Below are 19,078 nucleotides of genomic sequence, written 5' to 3' on the forward strand. Positions count from 1 at the left end.
CCCTTTGACAAATTCTTTTTTGGGGTCCACTTTATACACACATCCCGGATATATAGCCCGGATAAGTTTAGCTTGCACGTGCACGGTAGACCATTCTCACGTGAACAAATGGCTAGTAGTTCGAAGTGTGAGGTGCTATGCTGACAGATCGTGGGAATTGCGCTTTCTCTGCGAGCAGTTACCACACTCAGTAAGCAACAGTGGCTAGTGAAAGGAGAGCCCCAATATGGGAGATGTTGGTTGCTACAAACCGTTTTCTTTGCAGAAATCGACTTTCTCGAGAAACAATTGACTCCAGAAAAGCTTCACGTGATGCAGTTATTATACAAGATGGCAGAAGTTTGTACAGTTTGCTAGTTAATTGATATTAGTTAATTAACTAATTGTTAATTTATTAGAATACAGTATTTAGTAACATTAAACCACAATTTATGTATTTATGGTAGTATTTTTTAACCTTAACTGTGATTTAATAAATAGTAATTTATAATTTATAAGTGTGTGTATATATATATGGATAATGTGTGTTAGATACCCACGTAGGTGGGTTTATGTAAAAATATATGTATTTCTAAATATATGTATATATATACTAGTAACTATTGCATAAGAACCCGTTTTTAAATTAATCATGTATGCTGCTGTTACTGCAATTAATTTGTTTTACATAAGAAATGTATGGCAAACAGGCAGGATTACAGGAAGCTGTTGATCTGCGCCATGAACAGTCTGTTGCAAAAGAACACAGTTTTTCATTAGCCTAAAATAGAAGCAATCCATGATCCATTTTAACAATAAAATTAGAACACACACAATGAAGATGCTTATTTCTCTAGTGGGTGCACAGTTTGCTGGACATAAAACAGGAATAACTTGTTCTGAACACTCATTCTGAAAACTCTAACTGCAATCTGTTCCTCTCTATAGATCAAGGAATATGAACAATCCAGGACATTTGTTGTTGTAAATTCAGTTAATATGTAGTGGTGAGCTAATACTTAGTGGTGGAAGTTTTGATTAATGTCTACAGTCAATGTTATTAATTAAATTTATATAGTAAATGTCGATTGATTATTGCAGTTAATATTTATTCATTTAATACATTTCATATCTTCTTTGATTAATTAACACAGTCAATATTGTAAATAGAGTGAACGTAACTTCTTTATTCTGGTTGTTGCAGATTCTAGATGAGTAACCTGGATAACTTCCATTGTTGCACCTGCCAGAAGACGAATTACATGTGTGGTTTAGGCATAAGTCACCTATGTTTCGATTAATTAACATTTTCTGGATCTCGATAAGGTACTTGCATGCAATGTCTCAGTTGTATGTACTGCACTTGTAAGTCAAAGAAGGTTTGAATTTTTAGTTCATCTTTCGAGATTCTCCAGAGTTACACAGAAAGTGCCTTTTCTTCAGGGAGCTGCCGTGACCAATTTTCTGAAGAAATGAGTGCAACTAAGTTTGTATGACTCGTAGTGCATTTAGCCATTGTACTTTGTACATTTGATAGATTATTTGCAGGATCTTTTGGGAGACCAGCCATGCTGAAAGTGATTTCTGAATAGATTTGCAACATGATGGTGGTGGGTGTATCTATTTATATCTATAATGCTCACTTGAACGATCTGCCATCATTGTGTCCCTGGCTGTTAGATTGGGAGTTACTCTCAGATAGGGCTCCATATATGAGGGCTAGCTGTTACAGTAATTCTGGTTTCAAAACTTGATAAATACCAAAGGGCGGTGTTTCTTTACTATGATGAGATGGAGCAGTTGATGATGCGTATTCACAGTATCTTATACCACAAATGCTCAAATTGACCACAAATAGAACTACGTATATACAAGCACAAAACATTATCATGTTACTTTGAGTCTTTCTTCAACATCTAGAGCGTACACTGTTATATCCAACTGGTAATGACTATAACTGGTTAAGATTGAGTTATGCGTATACAGCATTGTAAACTGGTAAACAAACGTCATAAATCTGGTAAGAAATGTCACAGCAGTCGCTAGATTTTGCTAGAGAGTACTTTGACATGTCATTCCCCGATCCACCTTCCAATATTCTTCACACATCCTATACACACAATGCAAAATATCAAGCATCTCATTCTTCGGGTAAATTTTTAAACCTCTTTCTACACATTGTAGTGTTCTGTCTAAGTGACTAGATGATTTTAGTTAGCATTTCATGTCCCATTTAATTATGAGATTGTACATTACATGAACTAGTTACTTGTAATCACATGTACCACACATCCTTGCTAAGTGCCTATAGCTAAAGCATGCTTCTTTTAAAGTGTGCCTACACTATCTTGTTTAGACAGTGTAGATATTAACCAATATGCATGAGAATTTGTTCGTGTCCAGAATACTACAAATTATATTAGCTCACCACTAGTCATGTTAACTGAATTCACAACTACAAATGTCGATTAGTAATACTCTGCCACCTAGCTGCAGTAAAGTAATACAAATACTTTGAGTTGAACGAGTTTGTTCCTTAATTTAATGTCCATACTCCTGTCTAAATGGTGTCCTCCCAAAGGTTACTCAAGAAGACAAGTGGTTCAACAAGGTCTGTCACATTCCTGACACTTTGAATCTTGAACTCTTGAACTTGAGCAAGATACAGCAATTTCAACAAATTCTGTCAGACAAGCCAGTCTCTACTGTGGCATTTGGTGACGTGACTACAGTAGCTACCAAATGTCTAGACTGGCATGTGACAGATGGTTACCTGATACACTGCTTGAAGGTATGGCATCGCTTCTCAATTGCTCATCACAAGATTGTCTTTGCCTTGTGCTATCCATAGTTTGCTAATTCACGTTGAACACATCCATAGCATTAGCTCTGTACAACAGAAAGAAGATTGATGCCATAACTGGATCTTCTGCTGCATCAAATACATTGATCAGTGGGAATCATTGGACAGTGGTTGCTTTAGATTCAAATTCAAAGTTTCCTTCTATGGTGGCCCATTGGGATAGCCAGTTCCTACCAAATTGTTGGTAGAACTAATACAAACACTGGACTATGTAAGCACTGCCTTAGGTGAAAGAGTGGATATTCATGATTTGATTCCTATGCATAGGCCGACATTTGAAAAGATGGAAAACACGCATGATCAAGGCATTGCAAAATTTCCCAATACATACATGTTCTTCTCTTTGTGGGGTTATTGCCTTTGTTTTTGTGGCAGTTGCAGCATTTTCTCCAGAGAATCTGTGGGCACACATCTGTTCACCACAGCTGTCCTTCTATGTGACAAAGCAAAACTCAAACTTTACCTTCAACCAGGGTTCTCCCCAGGATTTCAGGAAAGCGTAGCACTAGCCCCTCCCTAAGACCACACCCATCCACTGACATCACAACAAAGTCCCAATTGCAATACTAATCTATTATCAATATATATTAGACTTGCTGCTGAAAATTGTCTACACTAGCTGTTGTTTACAGGCTGTCAGCTATCAGTAACCCATTAGTTGGAGGAATTTAGCATGGACAGCTGTTGAAGTCAAGATATTGCTTTGACTTGCAACCATGCATTGACAAACCTGTTAACTAGTCTACTAAGTAGCAGTGCACGCTTGCTAGATACACACTGTGACACAATTGAATGCATAAACACAATGACATACTATTTATTCGTAATCATTAATTGCTTAAACAGTGACTGAGTATATACCCTAAGGTTGCTGCTACATTAGAGAGTAACAAGCAAAATTGTGTTCAATCTTACAAGCTGTCCACTGTATAATGAAATTATGCTGACTCTGTTACAATATTGTAATGTATCTGTTCCTCTTGAAAGCCCACTCCAGACATGCAGCGTTAAAGTCAAAGTCTTCTAAACAGGGACCTTCAATAGAGATAAACAGCAGTTGCACTGTGATTTTGTTGCTCAGGCGGGGTTTCTCAGAGGTGTCTTTATCCTATTCAGTTCAGAAAAGCCCTCTCACAGTCAGCAGTGGAAGCAGGGATTAGCTGGGCAATGGCTGCAAGGTTACAAATGTTTGGAAACACTAAGGAAAGGTTCTCTTTCTTCACAATTGTAGCCATCACGTCTTGTTCTGTATGGCAAAGAATTCGCACTTTGAAGTGGCACAGCTGTTGGAATCTGACTGGAACTATTTTTGCAAAGTGGTCAGTCAGCGGTCCTATTCAGTATTGGCTTTCTTCAAGCCGCCTACTTAGTAAGCAGGTTCTAAACATGCAAATTACATCATTAAGGTTACGTTCCTTCACATGCACTTGCTATCCCATATCTGGAGCATATCTAGACAATCTCAAATCAGTGATCTCTGAGAGTGAAGTAGAAATTCAAGCATAGTGCAGCGCTACGCTCAAACGCCCTGGGGAGAACCCTGCTTCAACCAAGCCCTTATACTCACTACCTGACGAATACCTTAGCAGTATGGTTGCTTTCTGATCAAATTAAAATTTCCAATATCCTAGATAAGTCCATAGATAAGTCCATATTAGCTGATGAAAACTTGCAGTCTCAGCAAATCCAAAGCCACCATCTCAAGCAACCTAAACGCCAGAAGCTTTGCTTAAGTCTGAGTAAAATTTTCAAGACCAAAGTTTCAGGAGAAAATGTAACTCTTCAGCAATTTCACCATGCAAAGCAACTACTGATTGGCCCTCCTGCTATATGCCTGACAAAGCAAACAAAGTTGGTAGAAAAATTCACTCTCGCTAAGGCCGTTTCAGCTGGCAAGAGGAATCCTTTCTTTCTAATGTAACCTGATGCACTTCTAATGAGAGTCATTCACAGGGTACAAAAGCTGAGAACGTCAGTGAAACCTCTATGCCTGTAGTTACAACTATTTTGTTGACTCATATTGTCAGCATGAATTGGAAAGTTTCCTAGGAGCTGAAACAAGCAACTTTACTCTAGAAGCATGGACAAGTGCCAATTGTGAAACTGCAGCTGTCCAGTGAATTACACATTTTGAAGAGGTTTCAAAAACCACCTATTGAATCACTACAGGTTTCAAAGCAAAAGGATGGCGGCTCCTTTTTAAAACTGTTCGTCATTGTCATCATTACAGGAAACAGAAAACTCTGTAACAGATGTCCACAGAAAGGAAGTGCAAACTAAAGAAAACCACCATACATTGTTCCACACAAGACAAAAAGTCAATGTGTCCTAGCACTTTAATAGTTAGGGTATACCAACCTGAGGCATCTAAAACCTCAGACCACCCTGAATACCTTGCCTTAACAATCACATACCACCCAATCCACAGTGGCCATACTCTCAGCTTTAGGCCAGTCACAGAAGCTGTGAAAAAAGCAAAAATTTGTCTCTTTGAGTCTGGCAGCTCTGCTGCCTCTGCAAAACATGAATACTTGACCCAGATTCAACTGAAAAGTGATCCACGAGTAGTTGAGAGCACTCTTGCAGACAGAGCCATAACCCCAAATGTACGAGACATTCAACGCCTCTTTAGAAAATGGCGATCAGACAACACTGGACCAGAAAATGGAGAGGCTATGTTTGAGCGACTGCTCGAGGAAGTACAACGATACAACAAGGAACATGAAAAAGAGGGTGGGCAAGTATTTCTTCAACCTTATGAAGCAGCAGCTGCAATGAACATGAATGAACCTAAACCAAAAAACCAGAAAGACTGATGCCATGCCCTTCCTTTTAGCTCTAGTCACTCCTCTCATGGCCAGAGTCCATGAAATGGTCACACAAAGTGCAAAGCTAGTCTTTTGTGACTCAACAGCCAGTCTTGATAACTTGAACACAGCTGTGTTCATACTTAGCTGCGGCATATCAATAGAAGCTCTACCACTTGCTGCAGTTATGACATTCAGTGAAGATGCTGCTACCTTGTCAGCAGGGTTTACAGTACTGTGCCACATACTGCCCAAGTGTGCATTTTTTGGAAGAGGCCCAAATCTTGGACCACTAACATTATTGACAGATGACTGTGCAAGCAAACGGATTGCTCTAAAGAGTACATGGCCTCAAGCGGAATTACACCTACATGTCTTTCATTTTTTACAAACTATATGAAGATGGCTTTGGAGCTCAAATTTTGGTATCTGTGGTACAGACAGAATTACCTGTATAGCTCTAACAAAACAACTTGTTTATGCCCCAAGTGAGCAAGCATTGACTGAAATCAAACGTGAAGTAGACAAAAGCCCTTTCAGACATTCAAAAAAAGACTAGGTGATTATTGGCAACGAAGAAAAGAATGGGCTGTGTGTTTCCGAAAGAACTTTCCCACACGAGGCAACTATACTAACCATTATTCAGAGGCTAGCATACGCATCATAAAAGACATCCTTTTCCAAAGAAATAAAGCTTGGAATGTGGTACAAATGTTCAATCTTCTCACACAGACTCTCGAACTGTATTACCAGCGACGTTTAATATCTGTTGCCACAAACAGATTAGATCATTTTGTCTCTACAAGATTTACTGTGACAGGAATGAAAGCACACACCATTCCATCTGACGACATTGTCGCAACTGATGACCCAGACGTTTATACTGTTGTGAGTCAGTCAGACAAGAATAGAACGTGGATAGTAGACTTACAACTGGGTGAGTGCACCTGTCTCATCGGAATGCAAAGTCAACCTTGCAAACACCAATTTGCAGCAGCAATGAAGTATCGCAAAAGCAGTGTCAATACTATCCCAACGTATTCGCCTCAAGGCCGTCAGCTTCTTGCATCAGTGGCATTAGGACAACACTGCCAACCCATTTCCTTTTACAGTAGTGTCCACCAAAGAGCTGAAGAAGAACATCTAAAGTCTCTTTCAATCGGTGTGAATTGGTCTGATGAAGATATCAAACGTTCCTTTGAAAAAATTGCCCCTTGTTCCTGTGATACAACTAAAGTGGCAACTGTAGCTGACGACAACATTGATTTTAGCAATACATTTCAAAGAGATCAAGCACAACCAATTAACAGAGGAAGCTATGAAAAGTCAAGGGACGTCATTGAAAGAGTACTACAGGTCACTAAAGATATCAAGGATGGCCTGCATGAAAGTCATGTCACAGACAGCTTCATAGTTGCAGTAAAAAGGTTTTGTTCCAATTATTGAAAACTACGAGGCAAAGAAATCCATTCACCTGATACACAGCAGCAACTGCTTTCTGCTCTACATATGTTTGGTAAAGAGGTGGGAGTCAGAAAACAAAAGAAAAAGATTCGAGTGCAACCTATTGCTGTAGCTAGACGACACTTCAAGTCCTTTTCTACCCATCCAGCATCAGCAGGACGTCCAAGTTTGTTCATGAAAGCCAAAGCTACAACCAAGATATTCAACAGAAACATTATCCCCAAACGAATCCACCAGAGAGCAAAGAGAAACCACAATCTGACAATAAGTTTGAAAACAAATACCCCTAATGCCATCTAAACTGTACAAGGATACAAGATTTTTTGAGTTGAGTAAACTGTCTATGTTCATATTCCTTGATATAAAGAGAGAAACAGATTGTAGTTAGTGTGTTCAGAATGAGTGTTCAGAACAAGTCATTCCTGTTTTAAGTCCAGCAAACTGTGCACCCACTAGAAAAATAGACATCTTCATTGTGTGTGTTTTAATTTTATTGTTAAAAGGATCATGGATTGATTCTACGTATTTTAGGCTAATGAAAAACTGTGTTCTGTGGCAACAGACTGTCCAGATCAACAACTTCCTGTAATTCTGTCTGCTTGCCATACATTTCTTATGCAAACAAATTAATTGCAGTAACAGCAGAGTACATGATTAATAAACAGGTTCTTCTGCAATAGTTACTAGTATATACAGTAGTGGACAAAAGTATTTGCCAGGTAGTTTTTTTGTTGATTTTCATCATATTCTGGCCTACAGAATGGAAATAGGTGCTGATGTGAGCACAAATGGATAAGTTAGTTTGTTTTCAAAGGTTGTAATATTGTTTGCATTGAATATGCTTTGATAAGTTGTAATGTAAACTTAATCGGCTATTAACTAGGTTGTAACTATAATCTTAAATTGCAACAACCAACTGATTTAGACTCAATTCTATACCAATTAGTCTCGATTTTGCCATTGCATGACAAACATTGACCAAGAAGTCGCTTTATTAGTATTTTGTGCTTCCACCCAAACACAGACATACTGAAAAACCCTGAAATTTCTTGCCCAGCAAATACTTTTGTCCACTACTGTATATACACACTTATAAATTATAAATTACTATTTATTAAATCACATTTAAGGTTAAAAATACTACCATAAATACATAAAATGTGCTATAATGTTACTAAATACTTTATTCTAATAAATTAATAATTAGTTCATCAACTACTATCAACTAATTAGCAAAATGTACAAACCTCTGCCGTCTTGTATAATAACTGCATCACGTAAAGCTTTTCTGGAGTCAACAGTTTCTCGAGAAAGTCGATTTCTGCAAAGAAAACGGTTTGTAGCAACCAACATTCCCCATATTGGGGCTCTCCTTTCACTGCCACTGTTGCTTACTCAGTGTGATAACTGCTCGCAGAGAAAGCGCAATTCCCACGATCTGTTAGCATAACAACACATTTTGAACTACTAAATCATGATCGTCAGCCATGCGTGCACGTGAGAATGGTCTACCGTGCACGTGCAAGTTAAACTTATCCGGGCTATATATCCGGGATGTGTGTGTGAAGTGGACCCAAAAAATTTGCCTAGTGTCGAGGCTAGTACTTTCTTGGAATTATACTGTACAAGTGTACACGTACATTATTCCGATATGCGCGCATGCTAACACGTGTCTGACATTCCTTCGGCCGCGCACAAGGGCTTGCACCACGAGGCTAATAGTGTGAGATGAAGACGTCTTTTGTGTTATTCTGCACTCTCTGCGCTTTTATAGCGGTAGATTCAATTGTCGAACAAGAACATCATTCTTACTGCGTAATCGGAGCTGGTCCTGCCGGCCTTCAGATGGGATTCTTTTTGCATCGTGCACAACGTGATTATGTCATATTTGAAAGAGCAGACCAAGTTGGACCTTTCTTCGTGAAGTATCCTCGACATAGGAAACTAATTTCGATCAACAAACGTTTCACTGGCAAGAGCAACAAAGAATTCAACTTGAGACATGACTGGAACAGTTTACTCAGTGATGACGATTCTCTGCTCGTCAAATATTACTCGCACGACTTTTTTCCTCAAGCTGATGATTATCTCCGCTATCTTAGTGATTTTGCCAGTAAGTTACAACTAAACATCAAGCTGAACACGGAAGTGAGGAATATCAGCAGGAAGTTAACTTCCTCTGGAGATCCTCTGTTTGTCATGAGAAATGCTAATGCTGACGCTACTTACACTTGTCAGTATGTGATTGTAGCGACTGGTCAGGCAGTCCCAATTCGTATTGAAGGGTTTCTAGGCAGTGAGTATGTGGAGTATTATGACAGCATGTCTTTGAATCAGAGTGAATATGAAAATCAGCATGTTCTTATTTTGGGAAGAGGAAACTCGGCTTTTGAAACTGCAGACCATATTGGAGGTCATACTGCATCGATCCACATGCTGGCTCGATCTCGTGTTCGTCTGTCATGGGCAACACATTACGTAGGAGATGTAAGAGCCATTAACAACCAAATTCTTGACACATATCAGCTTAAGAGTTTAGATGGTCTTCTAGAAGCCGAAGTTGGGCAGATGCAAATTACTAAGAAAGATGGCAAGTTACATCTTATTCCAATTGATCGGCCATTTCAAGAGGACCACAGAGTTGATGAAGATACAGATGAAGATGAAGATAATGAAGCAGTTTCAGACGTAGCACTGACTAATACAGATGACGAGCCTGAACCACAGTTTGATAACTTCGCAATGCGTGAGCCCTATGATCGAGTCATCTCTTGTCTTGGATTTCAGTTTGATTGGTCAATATTTGAAAATGACACTAAGCCAGTGAAAGGTATAGGTCGTAAAGCCAAGTACGCAGCAATGAAAAATAATTATGAGTCAACACGTGTTCAAAACATGTTCTTTGCTGGAACAAACACTCACATTAGAGACTTCAGGAAATCATCAGGTGCATTTATTCATGGATTTAGGTATACGGTAAGAGCTCTTCATCGATTGCTGGAGTGGAGAAATCACGGAGTAAAGTGGCCATCTGTTACATTGCCATACACTGGACTGATGGATTATATGGTGAAACGAATGAACGAAATGTCGGTAAGACTCGTTAGTAGGGTATGGTCTGTATGCTTACATTATAAGTTGCAAATGCTTGTTGTTTGGTGCCTCAATGTGTTGACATGATTGTTTTTGTCTAAACGTACAGTTACAGCAATTTACTTGTGGACAGTGAAGTGCATAGCATTTATTGCATGTCTTTCTGTCTCTTCTGATTGTTTCTCAGTCTGTCTCTATCTGTTTCTTGTTGTTTTCACTTTTCTGTGTGATTTGTCTGACTATAATATTATGTAGATATCAGAATGTATAGAATTTTGACTTTGTTGTTGTTTTATAGGGACCTTATCAAATGTTTGGTATTTTGGTTGAAGTCATTCTTATTCATGGTGATACAGTGACTTATTTGGAAGAAGTTCCTCTTGATGTGCTGGTCTCGTTGCAGAACGCTACAGGCCATGATGCTGAACGTTTAATTGTTGTGAATCTTGAATATGGAGAGGGATTCTCGGGACCTGGAAATGATGTTTTTAGTGAGGATAGGGCAACTGGAGATCCAGTTGATGCCCACAACAGCAACTTCCTTCATCCTGTTTTGTATTATTATGACATGCCCATTAAATGTAAGAAAAAAATTGTTCTCTGTTGTGGTGTTTGTATGCTTACCAAGTGTTTGGGGTTATGCTTATTCCTTTGTTTTTGCTGTTGCTTTGAATTCTTTGTTCTATCTGCACCTTCTCTTGTCAATTCATCTGATTTTGGTGTGTTTTGTCTTTTTGTAAATAGTAATCTACAGATGTTCTTGTGTATCTTTATTGAAATATCTACTATGATATTTCAATCTTGAGAAACTGAAGTCAGCTTAAATTACAGATTTTATGTTTCTAGCTTCGTCTCCACTCAAGTTGCCTCGACCTGCAAAAATCCATCACATGGTAGAAGACTTTCTTACTTTTTGGACATCTCCTCTTTCACATCTAATGCCACTCCGGCGATTCCTAGAGAGTGTTTTTGAAGATGACATGAGAGAGTATTTTAGCTCAACATGCTTTACTGCTGCTCTTACTTACACAACGGTTCCTACCAGGTGCTTGGACTACCTTCACGGACGAGGATTTCTGGGGAATGAGGAGATGATCAAGGCAGCAGAGGAAGGAGGAATGCGCTCTCCAATTGTTCAGGATATAGTAAATAATGCTGGACAATAAATTGTAGTTTTCATTTGTGGGGAACTGCTGCAAAGGCATGGTGCATATGTATGACGCTAATTTTAGATTAAATCTGTGATCATAATTTGAAACACACATGCTTCACGCTCTAGATCTCTTGTCTGAAAGTTCGAGGGTGATTGTCTAGCACTGCTATCCCATATATGTATATTTTGTATTCTAGATAACGCACTTTAGGCAAACTGCCTACACTATACCTACTTAACATACAAGCTAGTTGCATCAGCCTCAATCCTTATATGCGCATGCGTAGAAAAAGTAGGTTCTACAATGGCCGAGAGCGAGAAACCGAGCAAAAAGTTAGTGATTATATATGTTTGTATGTCTAGTTGTCTGCCCATGCTGTGGCGTCCTCTCGTCGGCGACTTGCCGTTTGTAGCGTGTGCGAAACCACGTGCACGTGCCTTTGCATTCAGTCTGTGCGTGCGTCTCTGCAGTGAGTTGAAACGCAGAGCTAAAGCTGACAAGAAAGCAAAGGAAAAGGAAGCAAAGAAGGTTAGTTTTGGCAATTGTCACTGACTAACGGTCTGTTTGTCTGTTTGGTTGGTTTGTCGAGATCTGCAGGTCTGTTTGTGTGTGTTTGTTTGTTTGTGTGTGTTTGTTTGTGTGTGTTTGTTTGTTTGTGTGTGTTTGTTTGTGTGTGTTTGTTTGTGTGTGTTTGTTTGTGTGTGTGTTTGTTTGTGTGTTTGTTTGTGTGTGTTTGTTTGTGTGTGTTTGTTTGTGTGTGTGTTTGTGTGTGTGTGTGTTTGTGTTTGTTTGTTTGTGTTTGTGTGTTTGTTTGTGTGTGTGTGTGTGTGTGTGTGTGTGTGTGTGTGTGTGTGTGTGTGGTGTGTGTGCGTTTTCGTAAGATTACTTTATTTAGCTGCCAATTGTATTTGTATACATACTAGAACTACCATTAATGGATTTGTTTAGCAAGTCTCTGGTGCTGTGCTAAGTGAGGCAAAGCAGGAGAAGCAAGTGGCTACTGTAAATGAAGATGAGCTTGATCCAAACGTAAGGCACAGCAAAGATTAAGTATTGTAGTTATTAGACCAAGGCAAATAGCTGTCAGTGTGAGTAGACAGGATTAGCTAAATAGAGCTGTGCCAACAACACACACTATGTGTTCCATCATGATCAGTATCAGTATCAGTATCAGTAGGATATGTTCACACTTGTGTAACAGTTGTCTTGTCTAATGGACTTTTAGTAATTCTACTGTCCTCACATTGTTTCTTGATCTGTTGTAATGTTTGCAAGTCGCCCTTGTTTGCATTTGTTGCATGCTTTTTTATCTGATAGTTTTAATTAAATATTTTTAGTCTACCAGAACTCTTAGTATTCTGTTGTTTGCATTCATAGGGTTCCTAATTGTGGACACTTCCCGGTAATTTGAGTTACAAACACTCTTTCTCTGGTAACCTGCAACAGAGAGAGAGGGAAGCATGTCTGATGTACGTACCAATGTCTAAGCTTTGGAGCAATACCTGTACGACTAGAATCGCACAACATCTGCTAGCGCACTAGCAAAATATACGGGATAACGTCTGTGAACAGCTCAAACAGGGGTGTATCCTAATTGTGGACATGTTTTTCTCCGCCACAGAAAGCGACTGGGTCTGAGTAACAGCTGGACTAGATACCTGAATGGTTGCCGCACAAGCTGGTATTTTGGGCCGCAATCAAGACCATGCTCTGTGGTGTATCACCACAATTCACCTGCGAAACTGCTAACACCTACAGGGTTCTTCCCATCACGTCCATAAATTCGAGGTACACGAATAGATCTTTTGTTGGATCATGAAAGTGTCCTGACGTTAGCTAAACAATTATCGAGTACCTTGGTAAAGTTTTGAGCCTATAGTTACGTTGACTTGTAATGTGCTAAAGAAGCGCATTATGTGCATGGAGCGAACGTGTAATTCCAGTCCAGTAAACACGTGAATATCTTCACTCATACTAGATCTAGACATCAGTAATCCACTGACAATCTAGCTGTTTTCACTGCAACTACATCTGGCCACAATAGCTAGAGGGTATGAAATGAGAACGAACAAAGTAGGTGGAATGTCAATATCAGCGACATTAGTAATCCAGTCAGAATTTGACTGTCTTCACTGCTACTAGATCTGGCAACAATAAGACACAAAATGAAAACCTACAAACTCACCTAGGATAGGTGGAAGGTCAAAACTACCTTGTCTGATATCAATAATCAGCTCCACCAGCAACACAAAAAGATGTTAGAACCACAGTTTACAGTTCAGACGTTTATCTAAACATGATTGATCGTCTTCTGCATTGTATCATAAACAGAACATTTGGTTTCTGCAAAATTTGAAAGGCACGACACCATTTTACACAGCGGTGATACACAACAGAACATGGTTTTGATTGCGGCCCAAAATACCAGCTTGTGAGGCAACCATTCAGGTATCTAGTCCAGCTGCTACTCAGGCTCAGTTGCTTTCTGTAACGGAGAAAAAATGTCCACAATTAGGATAAACCCCGCGTCCAAGCTGTTTACAGACATTATCCCGTATATTTTGCTAGTGCGCTAGCTGGCGTTGTGCGATTGTAGTCGTGTACCGTTACGAAGCCTAGACAATGGTGCGTATATCGGACATGTTTCACTGTCTCTTCGTGCAGGCTACCAGAGAAAACAGTGATTGTAACTCAAATTACCGGGGAGTGTCCACAATTAGGTACACCTACCCTATTGCCGTTACTGATAGTGTGCAGGTGTGAAGTGTATGCTGCTTTAGTAATTTATGGCTGTGAGACATACACTGTTCAGCTTGTCAATTGCATTTCGGTTTGATGGAAGCCTCTAATTAGGTAGAAGGAGATTCACAAACATTTGTAACAACCTAAGTCACTCATATTAATTATGTGACTCAAATACTGTAATACATATCTTTTTGTCTTTTAGCAATACTTTGAGATTCGCTCTCGAGCCGTGTCATCTATGAAAGAAGCTGGAGAATATCCATATCCTCATAAATTTCATGTATCATGTTCTCTCAGTGACTTCATCAAGAAATATGATCATTTGGAGGCTGGAGAACAACAGACTGATGTCAAACTTAGTTTAGCTGGAAGGTTACAAGCAAAGAGAGAGAGTGGGAAAAATCTTATATTTTACGATCTACGAGGTGAAGGGACTAAATTGCAATTAGTCGCTGATGCTCGGTGAGCTGTGAGGTACCGAATAACCGGTAATTACTGCAGTCTTAAATTACTGCGATTTGAGAATTTAGACGAAAGTTTTAATGACTGCAAATCAAATTTTGCATTCCAACCAGGAAGACAATTACTGGTACACACATGCACATGTGTTTGAACAGTGACTGCCTGGGACTTCAACGATAGTAAATATCTATGAATTTTATTTGTGCGCGAATTCTACGCAGAAATATCATGATCACAGAAATAACCGGTTAAACAGTAATGTGAGTATGAAAAATGATGTGATCAGATGATGATGCTGTTGTAGAAATGATCCTCAAGGTTTTGATGAGGTGCATCCAAAGTTGAGACGAGGAGATATTGTGGGAGTCAAAGGATATCCTGGTCAGTCATGGATAAAAGATAAAGGATAACGTCTTTCTAGTACAAGTCTAATATCATGACAATTTTTTGCTTATTGGCAGGTAAAACCAAGAAAGGGGAACTCAGCATATTTGCATTTTCTACAACACTTCTTTCACCGTGCCTTCATCAACTTCCACACTTGCACTTTGGACTCAAAGACAAGGCGAGAGTCGTATATATCCATTCTTCAATTCTGCTATTTGTAGCATCATTTCATTTCAGGAAACACGATATAGAAAACGCTATTTAGATCTCATTGTGAATGACAGCGTTCGCAATAAGTTTATAACAAGATCTAAGATTGTTCATTTTGTGAGACATTTTCTTGATGAGTTGGGATTTTTGGAAATTGAAACTCCAATGATGAACATGATACCTGGAGGAGCAGCTGCCAAACCTTTTGTTACACACCACAATGATTTGAATATGCAACTGTATATGAGGGTAGCACCAGAACTGTATCATAAGGTCAGAACTTTTCATGGTGCATTGGTGATCATGTCTTATTTTCTAAATTTGGTTAGAATCGTTTATTCATTTGTTTGTTTATTTGTCTTCTTTGTTTGTCTATTTGTCAGCATGTGTATCAGTTTGACTGTTTGTTGTGTATATTTTTGTTAACGTTGAACATTTTACATGCTCTCTTGGTTTAAGACCAGTTTATTCATTTGTTTTGTAGATGCTGGTTGTCGGTGGCATTGATCGAGTCTATGAAATCGGTCGCCAATTTCGAAATGAAGGAATTGACTTGACTCACAATCCAGAGTTTACAACATGTGAATTCTACATGGCATATGCTGACTACAATGATCTGATGGTGATCACTGAGACAATGTTGTCAGGTAATTTGCAACAAAAAGACAGTTAAAGATCAAAAATGGTGTGGCTAGCATCTAGTTATCTGTTTTTCTGCATTCTGTCACTACTTGCTATTTTGTATGTTTGAATTGATTGGATGAAAATGAAGAAATTTTATTGATATTTGCTACAAAATCGTGCTTCTATTTGTGATGTTATGTTTATGTCTTACGTCAATTGTGTAGGCATGGTAAAACATCTAACAGGTGGTTACAAAGTGACTTATCATCCAACTGAAGATGAAGAGTTAATTCTTGATTTTACACCTCCATTTAAGAAGGTCAGCCTCATTTCTGAACTTGAGAAAGTTCTGAAGGTCAAGTTTCCTCCAGCAGAGAGCTTGGACACTGAAGGTTGCCATAAGCGTATTTGTTAGCAATACTGCAGTTTGGTTTGTCATGTATTTTTGTCAACTTTATTGAGCTTAGAAGCAAGACAGTTTTTGTCTGATTTGTGTGACAAACATGGTGTGGAATGTGCTCATCCAAGAACGACAACTAGACTTATTGACAAGGTCAGCATTTTGATATTGTTAGCTTGATCTATACATTGTTATTGTGTTGTTTAGCTATGTGGCGACTTTGTAGAAAGTCAGTGTGTCAGTCCAACATTTATTTGTGATCATCCAGAAGTCATGAGTCCTTTATCTAAGTGGTACGTAAATAATCAGTAAATGATATTAATTGAGTGGCACTAGCCTTTGACTAGTAGTTGGAAGTCCCTACATGAGATATGCCTCTGTGAAGATGGTCTATTATAATGTCGGCATCACCCTCTAGGTAGGGTAAGTGGGGTCTTTACCCTCAACTGGGCACCCACCAACTCGGCAAGTAAGTCCCAGAGAGGTACATTTTTCCGTGTAATCCATATGGCGCTATTAACTGGCTTATTGATCATTGATTGCATGCCCTACGATGATTTTGCCAGCTCTGACAGCATGTCCAGTAGATATCAATGAGTACCAGGAAAGCACTGATCCTCATTGCCAATGGTCCCAACGCCAGATCACAGAAACTCTCCATTGACGGAAACAAGTCTACTCTCAAAGACATAGCCAAATAGACAGTGAGAAAGAACCAACAGACTTGTTTCATTGTATTGCTGTTGCCGTCATTATTATGTGTGTCATTATGCCCCTCCATGATCGGCAAGTGGGGTCTTTACCCCATCTGGGCATCTGCCAACTCAGCAGGTGAACCCAGCAAGGACATGTTTCTGTGTATTCCACACAGCGATCAAATGACTAACCAATTCGATATAGATTGCAGGCATTACGGTGACCGCGAACTCGGTACAGCACACCTAGTGGATATCAGTGACCACCAGGAAAGTGCTGAACGTCATCGTCAACGGACCATTTGCCAGACCACAGAAGCTCCCCAATGACTGAAATGAGTCATAGTCTCATGGACAAAGCTAGAGAAACATGAGAGAGAAAGACAGACAAGTTTCATAATTTACTGTTGTCACTGGGGTTTGAACCCCCAAACCATGGAGTGGTAGCCATTGTCGCTAACTATATTTGCGACGCACACATAACATGGTGCAAATTAAATTAAACATAAAGGAAAGTAGAAAAAAGACAAAACAGAAAAAAGACAACATACATCTACAACGAAAGAAAGAACACTATCTCAGTCAACAGAAAAGAGTTTTCTAGTGTAGTGCTGCTGAAATGTGAAGGTTGCATTAACCATTCACATGCCAGATGACCTGCTGCAGTTCTGGACAGTGATCCTATCGCCCTGTATATGGATGTCTTGAGTTAATTTTTTCAATACCAAAAAGTGACTGAAATGTTCTGCAATCAGAAAAAAGGAGGATCTCGCTGAACTGTCTAGGAGAGATGACATGTAAGAAACAACAGGGTTTGCAGATCGTAGAAGCGATGAATAAAACTGTAACTTTCGTTTTCTTAACAAATGTGACAAAGGAAGAAGACTTATTGCTACTTAGTATAGCATTGTGTATTGTATTAGATATGATGTGTTTCATTTGTAAGGTTGGTTGGATTAACTAGAGTAATAGATTCTTGAGTTAACCAGGAAATACAGTAGGATGGAGAGCATAATTGGTTACAACAACTACAACATGCAGATTACAACAGCCATTAAGATGCTATGAGTTACAGAAAACGTATGCTTGGCTAATTAGTAGTAAAGCTCATGTTTACCAATACTTTCTAATGAATACTTTTGTAAATATTGTTAGTTCTGCTAGTGCTGTATTTAGCTACTTAGTGCACATCCAGGTTGTGTTTATATTGCTAACTTTTATTCAATAACGTCGAGATTCATACTGTAGTCATTGTGTTTAGCAAGTATGCTGTATATTGTTCTATGTCATTTCTTGTCGTTGTGCTTATTTGTGTTATTATCCCTTGATTTGATTGCATTTTGCTTCCAAAATCTAACTCTTTGGTTTACTTGATGTTGTTTCATGTATATGTATACACTACTTTGGTATCATAATTGATCTTGTTTTGAATCTGTTGTTACCACACTGACAGGCATAGAGAGCATCCTGGTCTTACTGAAAGGTTTGAATTATTCACTGCATACAAGGAAATTGTCAATGCTTACACCGAACTAAATGACCCTGTTGTACAAAGAGAGAGATTTGCTCAACAAGCTAAGGTTACGTTCTTGCAGTAACTTTAAATTTACACGTTGAAATATTCTGCTGCAGGACAAGGCTGCAGGAGATGATGAAGCTCTCATAATTGATGAGAATTTCTGCACATCTCTTGAATATGGATTGCCACCAACTGGCGGCTGGGGCTTAGGTATTGATCGTCTGACAATGTTCTTGACCGACTCTAACAACATCAAGGTACATTACTGGCTTCTGTTTTGAAGCCGTTTTCTTCTCTTCCTGATGATCACGACAAAAGAGAATAGATTTGTTTTAATTAATTGCAGGAGATACTCTTCTTTCCCGCTATGAAGCCTAACGAGCAGAACGCTGGAGACTCGACTGCAAGCGATGAAAAGATGGGAGACACTGAAACTGAACTGTAGAACCGAATCAAGCCCGAAGATGCTAACCTGTCTCCGGGGAGTTTTTAATTACGTTGAATGTCACGTGATTAAGACACTTGTGATCGATACTGTAGTGAAAAAGAAACTGTCATTGCGATTTGGCGTCTTCAGAAAAGAGAGAAATGAACCATCGTGGTTGTCAGGTGGGCAGCAGTCGCCGATGGTTCTAGTCAATGTATTTGTCGTTTCGCTGTAGTGTTTAGATTAGCG

At 39.1% G+C, this 19,078-nt stretch overlaps 2 protein-coding genes and 2 long non-coding RNA genes across 5 annotated transcripts; 3 read left to right on the top strand and 1 right to left on the bottom strand.

Annotated features, from left to right (window-relative positions):
• Window positions 1-71: 71 nt before the first annotated feature.
• Window positions 72-1,584, top strand: LOC134178430 (uncharacterized). 2 transcript variants are annotated; one of them, XR_009969627.1, is made up of 5 exons: window positions 72-190; window positions 266-339; window positions 928-986; window positions 1,184-1,305; window positions 1,373-1,584. It is a non-coding gene; the product is annotated as an uncharacterized LOC134178430 (long non-coding RNA). The 2 variants fall into 2 exon arrangements; XR_009969626.1 differs by lacking the exon at window positions 928-986.
• A 220-nt stretch (window positions 1,585-1,804) lies between these two features.
• LOC134178431 (uncharacterized) lies at window positions 1,805-8,630 on the bottom strand. The gene is made up of 3 exons (XR_009969628.1): window positions 8,509-8,630; window positions 8,361-8,434; window positions 1,805-2,089 (listed from the first exon to the last, which is right to left on the bottom strand). It is a non-coding gene; the product is annotated as an uncharacterized LOC134178431 (long non-coding RNA).
• A 184-nt stretch (window positions 8,631-8,814) lies between these two features.
• Window positions 8,815-11,484, top strand: LOC134178845 (FAD-dependent oxidoreductase domain-containing protein 2-like). The gene is made up of 3 exons (XM_062645750.1): window positions 8,815-10,206; window positions 10,505-10,787; window positions 11,053-11,484. The coding sequence occupies exons 1-3, from the start codon at window positions 8,842-8,844 to the stop codon at window positions 11,370-11,372; spliced, it is 1,968 nt and encodes a 655-aa protein (XP_062501734.1). The 5' UTR covers window positions 8,815-8,841; the 3' UTR covers window positions 11,373-11,484.
• Window positions 11,485-11,645: 161 nt separating this feature from the next.
• Window positions 11,646-19,043, top strand: LOC134178082 (lysine--tRNA ligase-like). The gene is made up of 14 exons (XM_062644869.1): window positions 11,646-11,692; window positions 11,831-11,888; window positions 12,309-12,389; window positions 14,308-14,567; window positions 14,872-14,948; window positions 15,029-15,132; window positions 15,192-15,437; window positions 15,649-15,811; window positions 16,013-16,180; window positions 16,256-16,341; window positions 16,396-16,481; window positions 18,337-18,463; window positions 18,516-18,659; window positions 18,749-19,043. The coding sequence occupies exons 1-14, from the start codon at window positions 11,664-11,666 to the stop codon at window positions 18,845-18,847; spliced, it is 1,728 nt and encodes a 575-aa protein (XP_062500853.1). The 5' UTR covers window positions 11,646-11,663; the 3' UTR covers window positions 18,848-19,043.
• The last annotated feature ends 35 nt before the right edge of the window (window positions 19,044-19,078 follow it).

Source organism: Corticium candelabrum, chromosome 4, assembly GCF_963422355.1.
Source record: "Corticium candelabrum chromosome 4, ooCorCand1.1, whole genome shotgun sequence".
NCBI classification, from domain to species: domain Eukaryota; kingdom Metazoa; phylum Porifera; class Homoscleromorpha; order Homosclerophorida; family Plakinidae; genus Corticium; species Corticium candelabrum.

What these genes read in the sequence shown, in the direction of transcription:
- LOC134178082 (XM_062644869.1), top strand. Translation starts at nt 11,664, where the DNA reads ATGGCCGAGAGCGAGAAACCGAGCAAAAA. An exon ending in GGGAGTCAAAGGATATCCTG is followed by an intron (nt 14,949 to 15,028) that starts GTCAGTCATGGA and finishes GCTTATTGGCAG; the next exon opens with GTAAAACCAAGAAAGGGGAA. An exon ending in AGAGAGCTTGGACACTGAAG is followed by an intron (nt 16,181 to 16,255) that starts GTTGCCATAAGC and finishes TATTGAGCTTAG; the next exon opens with AAGCAAGACAGTTTTTGTCT.
- LOC134178845 (XM_062645750.1), top strand. Translation starts at nt 8,842, where the DNA reads ATGAAGACGTCTTTTGTGTTATTCTGCACTCTCTGCGCTTTTATAGCG. An exon ending in AACGAATGAACGAAATGTCG is followed by an intron (nt 10,207 to 10,504) that starts GTAAGACTCGTT and finishes GTTGTTTTATAG; the next exon opens with GGACCTTATCAAATGTTTGG. An exon ending in TTATGACATGCCCATTAAAT is followed by an intron (nt 10,788 to 11,052) that starts GTAAGAAAAAAA and finishes TTATGTTTCTAG; the next exon opens with CTTCGTCTCCACTCAAGTTG.